At 29.8% G+C, this 9,203-nt stretch overlaps 2 protein-coding genes across 2 annotated transcripts in view; both read left to right on the top strand.

Annotated features, from left to right (window-relative positions):
- The window catches only part of LOC134268877 (uncharacterized), a 2,317-nt gene extending 483 nt beyond the window's left edge, over positions 1-1,834 (top strand). The window contains exons 3-8 of the mRNA XM_062751117.1: positions 136-352; positions 473-580; positions 798-1,020; positions 1,162-1,253; positions 1,362-1,403; positions 1,527-1,834. Of these exons, the coding sequence (XP_062607101.1) occupies positions 136-352; positions 473-580; positions 798-1,020; positions 1,162-1,253; positions 1,362-1,403; positions 1,527-1,624 (780 nt within the window). The 3' untranslated portion in view covers positions 1,625-1,834. The remainder of the gene's footprint in view (positions 1-135; positions 353-472; positions 581-797; positions 1,021-1,161; positions 1,254-1,361; positions 1,404-1,526) is intronic.
- A 4,596-nt stretch (positions 1,835-6,430) lies between these two features.
- LOC134268876 (uncharacterized) lies at positions 6,431-8,566 on the top strand. Its single transcript, XM_062751116.1, has 8 exons — positions 6,431-6,490; positions 6,602-6,692; positions 6,862-7,090; positions 7,216-7,323; positions 7,540-7,762; positions 7,903-7,994; positions 8,102-8,143; positions 8,274-8,566. Exons 2-8 carry the CDS (start codon positions 6,618-6,620, stop codon positions 8,369-8,371), a joined length of 867 nt encoding a protein of 288 aa, XP_062607100.1. The 5' UTR covers positions 6,431-6,490; positions 6,602-6,617; the 3' UTR covers positions 8,372-8,566.
- Positions 8,567-9,203: the final 637 nt, after the last annotated feature.

The raw sequence follows: 9,203 nt of genomic DNA, 5'->3' as shown, positions 1-9,203 counted from the left end.
TCGTAAAAAACCTCCCTCTGAGTAAAAATGTGCTACGGTGATACGGTGTTATAAGTTTTGCTTTGCAGTTAGTAACAATCAATTTACATGGGGATGCAAGATTATTTGATTATTAATTCATTCGTCTTTTTTTAGACACATGCACAGGTACCTGATGCATCTGAAGGATGTAAAGAATCAATTGAAACTGCAGTTCTTGTAGAATTTTGTCCAACAACAAAACATGAATGGAAAGAGGCAGCATCACGAAAGGGATGCCAAAAATATTGTCCTTCGTTTGAATATCACTGTGTAATAAATGCATGGAAAAATGAAACAGTAGAAGTCTGTGCACCAGTTAAAAATATCGTTGGTAAGAGAAGTACAATGACATCACTATATTTTTGTCAGTTATCATTCAATTATGAATTCCATTAATTTTAAGTTTTAATTTAAATACATGTTTAACTCTATTGCAACTTACCTTTATCAGGAAAAGTCTGCACAGAGTACAGTTTTGGTGGGTCCCTAATACAGCGCAACTCAGATGCAGAGTGCAAAAAATGTCCACCCTTTTATTCCTCTAATGAGAGTTATAAATGTATGTAATAATTTGAACTTAAAACTAATATGTGTGAATGTATCATGAAATGATAAGAAGAAAATCACCTTTAAGTCTTACGCTAATTAGGTGTATGTTTCTTGTTTTTGTTTATAAATTTCAAAATTCCATGTCGGCACATTATATCAAAATCAGATGCTTAAAGTGTTACGTACAGTAAAATTCTCACTACCAGGTATTTTTTTTCAATGTTCAGATTCTGAGTGCTTTGATTTAGTCTACAAATCACGGAAAACAAACATACCAATGGTTTTATCAAGTCCATCTACTCTGATGACCACGGCCATATCAGACAACAAAGAATCCATTACTCCCTCTAGACAGGAAGTGGTGTCAACTGATCTGGATTCAGCTCCCTCCAGACAGAAAGGGTTGTCCACTGACCCATATTCAGAATCAGATCTCAATATCAAAATACTGTAATTATCCTTTATTTTCTAGAAAGTAAAATACATTTCTCAAATTTCAAATCTGCCATTCTAAATCTATAAATGAAGCATGCATTAAACCGTTTTTTAGAACATCACTTCTTATGAATATTTCTAAATTTAACATTGTAGCATACCAATGTGCATCGGTATTGCCAGCCTAATAGCTGTTATTCTTGCGTGTGCTGTTTATCGTTCAAGAAAAGAATGTTCCATTATAAGAGGTATGTGCCGATTTTTCTTTAATACAATCATTTTGCACAACTGAAATTAATACATGAAAACATAAAAAAAGCAGCTGTTTTAATAGGTTTGATTTTGTGTATTTATAGATATCATTTCACGGATATGCACGTTGGGGACAAAACAAAAACGTAAGATTTTGATTATTATTATTTATATAATAATGCCATTAGTATATAATTTACTACTTTAATTGACTCTTTGAAAGACATATCGGTACATGCAATTACCTAATACTGTTTTTCTTTTTCCAGACACCAGCTTTAATGAAAATATCAATACTCACATTGAAAACACCCTTTTAAACGACGGAACAACAGATCACTCTTCGGTAAATATGGAACCATCATAACAATACATGTAGATGAGAAAAATAATATTTGATTCCAAGAAAAGTTACAACTTGATGACGCAATGATACGTCATTTACGTGATGTATTCATACATCTGTTACAAACTGAAAAAAATGGCAGCTTATGTTTTTGTTGTGTATACATGTACTGTTTTTATACTCTTTTATTTTATTACAATTATTTGTAGACTGTGCCAAATTTTGCTCAATAAAGATACACAAGGACCTTTTATTTTATTTTTATTTAAGTTTTCTTGTCATAATTAAATTATATATTTTTTTGCAGAAATTTATTCACAAGGGCTTTTCAAAATTATGACAAATTAATCGTTCATGCGGAGAAATTTTCTTTAAACATTTTGGAAAACATACCTATATAAAAAAAAGTATCTTGTCAATATTATCTACTCAAAATACTATATTTTGCCAGTCTGCACTTAAGCCATTATATACCAAATACTACAAGTCTTGAAATTGAACTTTAAAACTTGCATGTTTTAAGGCTGTATACAAAAATTCTCCTTATGTATTCTTTTTTATTATGTAATATTACTGATGGAAAGTTACTAGTTAAATTTATTTTCTAGTAAAAAGTAACATGGTACTGTGTCTAGACTGCCGAGTGCGACGAAAGTGACGATATGGCAATATTTCAATTCTTCAAGTATCTGGACACGTATCTGGATTAATGATGGCTTACGTGCACATGTACATGTATATAACTAAAAACATTATACGTGGGTTAAAAAGTCACTACTTTAAATAAATTTTTAAGAAGTATTTCATATGTTATTTTAAAGCAATGTGTCAGAGAAAAACCCACGAGAGACTTACAGGAATAAATGTAATACATGTATTTACATTTTTGTTTGTAACACGAATAAAATGTATAAATATACTGATACAAAATATAACTTTTTAGAGTTTCATTGGAATGTGTCTTGGTACGTGATTAAATCTCTTATAACAACTTATCGCGTCAGATAATTTAATTATTTATATATCTTCATGACTATCCCAGTGAAATTCTAAAAGTGATATTTTATTTATGAAATAAATGAAAGAATAGTCAAAGTCAAAAAAGACGTGCATTTAGACTCAATAAACAGTTTGTCTCTATATCTATTGAATTTTTATTTGTTTTTCTTAGCCATTATATTTTTAAGTCCTTGTAATTGTATTTTTATTCTTATTCTATATCAAAACAAGACATTTTCAATATAAGTCAAATTTTTATTTTTAGAGTAATATATGCAATGTTTTATGTACATTCTATGTGAAGCGCCTTAGGGTGATATTTTTATTATATAGGGCGCTATAGAAATTTTTATTATTATTATTTTTATTATTATTATATCGAGAATATAAGACAAATAAGGCCTCAACTTAAAATGAAAGTAGTCTCTGCGGTTATGTGCTTTTCAAAAATTAGTTTAAAAAGTTGTTTGTTTGAAATTTAAAATTACAAACAGGGTAAATAAAATCAAGGACAGACACAATAGTCACATAAAGCATAACTTATTCCTTCAACACTATATGCACTTAAATGCAAATTTGATTTAAGAAAAAACTACAAATTAAAATGTTTTTGAATCGATGCGACACACAAGATTAACTTTTGTGAACTGAACTAAAACAAATAGTTGTATGAAGCAATTGAGCATGCTTTATATTGAACTCAAAAATAACTGCAATACACAATTGTGGTATTGCGCAATTGAGCATGCATTATATTCAACTAGTGAAAAACATTTTTTAAAAGTATAGCTACATCATCTTTGACAAAATGGAACAGCCACAGGGCAAGTTTTTGCGAAATATTCTTGTGCATTTTGCCAATTATTTTTAGAATAAATGTTTACCTTTTTAAATCCTTCTTTCTGCAATTTTTCAAAGATAAATGTCATTAAAAGGCTGTTTTACGACGATGACTTAATGTCACAACTGACCTCAAGTTGTGATGGATTCTCTCAATTAGAATTTACCAACCAAAATAAATAATATTTTGGAAGACCCCCTGTATACCAAGAAGTTTTATAAAATTAATAATAAATTCATCTACATATGTACAATGAACAAAACACGGCTGAGAGTTCGATCATAGTTGTCACACGAGTTTCACACCACGTTCTAACGTCATCCATGGTCCACCATATTGTCCATCAAAGTGTCCCGTCTGGTCCACCATATCTTAAGTAGCCTAACCACGTAGATCACTAAATTATCGCGAAACTTTATTTTTGTGAGATAGTCATTGATAAGCGAGAAAAAAATTCACGAATTGTGGTTATTCAGATATGAGGGTTGTCTGTAAACTTCGTGGACAACATTGATAACTACTGACAAACATTGATAAAACATTTGAAACTATTATTTTCATTTAAATAAATTTCATTTAATACATATGCAAATTTCAAACAAAACAAACCATAAATGGAGAAATTTTATCAGATACAAAAAAGACACACACTCATAACCGGAGTACTTTACTGTACTTAAACGAAAATTCTACATGTTACCCAACGCCATGTATTAGTATTAAATTGTAATAACCTTGTATCAGTTGTTCCTATCATAATGTTCGTGTAAACCTAAATTGCGCCTTTTAATTAGCAAACTTATTTTTAGATTCATATCCAATATTTTCTTTTTCGAAAATTGCTTCATAAGAATAAAAAAAATCGTTATGGACTTCAACTCGACATTTCGATAACTATGTTTTCAAATGAATACTAGTACATGTATGTTTATTTACTTCCTTTCATTCTTTACTCAATATTTTCCAGAGAAATTGAAATGAAAGATACGGCAGTGTATGGCACATTTATTACATATTTGAATATATACACGTAAATGTCGTAATCTTCTTTTTCTATATTTGTGTATCAAGCTACCCTTGTTACAACCATTCAAAGTCTAATTATGAACAAGACAAGCTATTGATAAACATTTTGATGTATCAAAGATATCAAAAGTTAAACTTGAATCAACGGTTCGGAAGTTCTTTGGACGATACAGTATTAACCTTCTCAGCAAAAAAAACAATGTGTCATTGGTTCGAAGGTTGACAGATATTTTTATACTTATTTTATACTTATTGTATGGTCAATATATAAACATTGAATTGTTTTTGGATTTAATGACATGGTGCAACAGGCGGGTGTCAGCGGTCGACAAGTCGGGTGCATCCTTTCCATGGCATGAGAAATAAAATTTCAGTACAATATATTTTAGGAGGGTATACATTAATGGATGTTAAAACACACATGCATTTTAATGAATAAAGAGAATCATGGCATATATCGGGAAATCAAAAGCGAAGAATTATCTTAAAATCATAAATAAAAATATCTCTTTTGAACCACACTTGACTCTGTATACATCTTCTACGATATGATTATTTCTGGCACGCGACAGAAAACAAAATTCTCCTTGTTTTAGTCCTTGACGTTCAAGATTTCTGATGTGTGAAGTGCAGTCTTTTTCCAACTCCATGACAAGTTTGAATGTCAGACAAGATTAAATGAGTAATTTTAAGGAAGAATGGAGACAATTATACCAATATCCAAAACCAATGCATTCTTTTTTCTCTAAAGCAAGGACAATAAAAGAAATTAGAATTAATTAATTCTTGTCTTTTATCCAATCTGTAGAAATTAAGCAGATTTAAAATAAGCATTTATTTTAGAATAATATTACTTTTAACACAAATAATTAAGAGTCATTATCTGTGAAAAAAAAAATTACGCAGAATGTTAAAAATTGACTTATAAAAGATGAAAACTATTAAAATATGTAATATAAACAGTTATTAAATTTCAAAATTTAGCGATGACTTATTTATTTGCATTGGTTTATTTTTTTGCAGATCTGAACCATTTGAAAAATAGAGTATTGAAGCAGACATAATGAGCAGACATACGTGTATTTCCTGTAAAATAGCTTTGACGCACTTTAATATGCAAGTAAAGCTGAGACCTTGAATGGGTGTGAGCTCATCAGGTTACATTTAAAATATTTCCTGTGTACGTAATTTAACAGGTAGACAATGCATAACCTATCTTGTTTCAACTTAAACAGATTTTGATACTTCAAAAACAATATATTAATATTAAATATGATCTCTGAAAAGTAAGAGGTCATAATGACTCAATAGATTTAAAAAGTGAAACAAAACGGTTTTTTTTGTGCATATTGGTAAAGTTTACCAATTATTCAATTCCTTTGAAGCACAGAGTTACTATATCGATATAGCGTAATTAAAAAAAAATATTTATAATGACTGAGACAGAGTAAATTTACATTGATCCCATTTTCGTCTATTTTTTGGCAATTGTTTCGCAATAATTCAGAGCAGTGTGATGCATTTTAGCGGTAATGTAAACATCATAATAAAAATACAATCCGTATTCTTTTTTCCTTGCAGTAACATAATTGAGAAATAAGAAAATGGGCTAAATATGAAAAAAAACAGTGAGCTTTCAATTCCATATTTTATGTAAGCTATTACATTAAATTATTATTTTGATTTATTTAATATCTTGAACAAACAAGACAGGTGTTTTTCAAAATGAGTATGCACCTTAAGATGATTCACTTCGAGAGATAGACTGGTGCGATTTACGGTATTTAAAGGTAGAGTCCCATCCTTCTGTCTTTTAAACGGGTAGCTAAACTGAATTTATATTTAAATGGTGAGATAATGGGAATACCCGAAAAGCTACCTGTTGACACATTTTGCTTGCTACCAGATATATATGTACTTGGTTTATATAGCCTACCTTGCAAAAAAAATCAGTCAGTCAAATAAAAACAACCTAACCACAAAACCACAGTTTTATTTCGGATACATTTAGTGGTTTCATAGTAAGATTGCATTTAACTGATAGATTATTAATAATTAATTAATGCATATTTTGTTTCTTGTCTAGAATCATTTTAATGCCTTGCACTAATTACTCCTTTATTTTTTTACAGGTATTTTTTTCTTTCCATGAAAACTATGGAATTGCAACTCAAATTAGTCCATACTACTTGGATGGCATTTTTACTCTTTTCTGCACCAACGGTAAGATTACTAGCATTGAAATTTTACGAGCATCTCGTCAAAAAAGTTCCATATGAGCATACTCTACAGCAACTTAGAAAAATAAGTCTCCATTTGTAATAAGTAACAGTGAATTTATATAAGGACTAAAGATTATTTAAATAACTTTCCATCTATCATTTATTTTCAGACAAATGCAGATTTATCTGATGAATCTAAAGGTTGTAAAGAATCAATAAAGGAAACTGTAGTTCTTGTAGAATATTGTCCAACAACAGAACAGGCATGGAAAGAGGCAGCGTCAAGGAAAGTATGCAATACTATCAGCCACTCTTGTTCCTCATTTGAATATCATTGTGTAATAAATGCATGGAAGAATGAAACAATAGAAGTCTGTGCACCGAGGAAAAATATCATTGGTAAGAGAAGTATCATGATACCAGTTGATTTTTATCATTTATTTTTCCAATTAAGAATTGCATATACTCTCTTTTTTTTTAAATTTAAATGCATGTTTAACTCTATTGTAACTGACTTTTAACAGGAAAAGTATGCACAGAGTACAGTTTTGGTGGATCCGTAATACAGCGCAACTCAGATGCAAAATGCAAAGAATGTCCAGTCTTTTATTTCTCTAACGAGAGTTATAAATGTACGTAATAATTTGAACATTAAAAACATATTTATGAATGTATCATGAAAAGATAAGTAAAAAAATTCGCTTCTAAGTCTTACGCTTATACGTGCATGTTTCTTGTTTTTGTTTTTAAATCGCAAAACTCCATGTCTGCAAATAATATCAATGGAAGATGCTTTACGTGTTACGTTAAAAACTAACTACTAGTTTGTTTTTTTTTTCTATGTGTAGATCCTGAGTGCTATAATTTAGTGTACAAGTCGCGTAAAACAACCACACAGATAGTTTCGACAAGTTCTTCTACACTGAAGACCACGGCCATATCAGACAACAAAGAATCCATTACTCCCTCTAGACAGGAAGTGGTGTCAACTGATCCGGATTCAGCTCCCTCCAGACAGGAAGGGTTGTCCACTGACCCGGTTTCAGAATCAGATCTTAATATCAAAATACTGTAATTATCTTTTATTTTCTATTCACTGATTTATATTTCTCAAATTTCAAATCTGCCATTCTCAAACCATAAATGAAGCATGCATTAAACCGTTTTTAGAACATCACTTCTTATGAATATTTCTATATTTAACATTGTAGAATACCAATGGGCATCGGAATTGCCAGTCTAATAGCTGTTATTCTTGCGTGTGCTCTTTGTCGTTCAAGAAAAGAATGTTCCATTATAAGAGGTATGTGCTGTTTTTTCTTTAATACAATCCTTTTGCACAACTGAAATTAATGCATGAAAACATAAAAAAGCAGCTGTTTTAATAGGCTTAATTTTGTGTATTTATAGATATCATTTCAAGGATATGCACGTTTAGGACAAAACAAAAACGTAAGATTTTGATTATTATTATTTATATAATAATGCCATTAGTACACATGTATATGAATTTTTACGTAAATTGACTCTTTGAAAGACATATCGGTACATGCAATTACCTAATATTGTTTTCTTCTTCCAGAAACCAGCTTTAATGAAAATATCAATACTCACATTGAGAACACACCTTTAAAGGAAGGAACAACAGACCACTGTTCGGTAAATATGGAACCATCATGACAATAGATGAGAAAAATAATATTTGATTCCAAGAAAAGCTACAACTTGATGACGCAATGATACGTCATTTACGTGATGTATTCATACATCTGTTACAGACTGAAAAAAATGGCAGCTTATTTTTTTTTTGTGTACACATGTACTATTTTTATACTCTTTTATTTTATTACAATTATTTGTGGACTGTGCCAAATTTTGCTCAATAAAGATACATAAGAACCTTTTATTTCATTTTTATTTAAGTTTACTTGTCATAATTAAATTATATATTTTTTTGCAGAAATTTATTTACAAGGGCTTTTAAAATTGTGGGGTAAATTAATCGTTCATGCGGAGAAATTTTTCTTTAAACATTTCGGAAAACATACCTCTATATGAAAAAGTATCTTGTCAATATTATCTACTCAAAATACTATCTTTCGCCAGTCGGCACTTTAGCCAGTTATATACCAAATACTACAAGTGTTGCAATTGAACTTTAAAACTTACATGTTGTAAGGCTCTATACAAAAATTCTCCTTATGTTTACTTTTTCATTTTTTAACGTAACTAAAAAAAGTTACTAGTTAAATTTATTTTCTAGTAAAAAGTAACATGGTACTGTGTCTAGATGCCGAGTGCGATGAAAGTGACGATATGGCAATATTTCAATTTTTCACGTATCTGGACACGTATCTGGAGTAAGGATAGCTTACGTACATGTATATAACTAAAACATATGTTTCTTAAAAAATCACTACTTTAAAAAAAATTATGAAGTATTTTATAGGTAATTTTTAAGTAATGTGTCAGAGAAAAACCCACAAGAGACTTCCAAAAATAAATGTAATAC

The sequence above is a fragment of the Saccostrea cucullata genome, unplaced genomic scaffold (genome assembly GCF_032062105.1).
Source record: "Saccostrea cucullata isolate Sc308-1 unplaced genomic scaffold, CSIRO_AGI_Scuc_v1 ctg845, whole genome shotgun sequence".
Lineage (NCBI taxonomy): Eukaryota > Metazoa > Mollusca > Bivalvia > Ostreida > Ostreidae > Saccostrea > Saccostrea cuccullata.
Note: the sequence above shows the minus strand (reverse complement) of the source record. Positions and strands in the feature narration are given on the sequence as shown.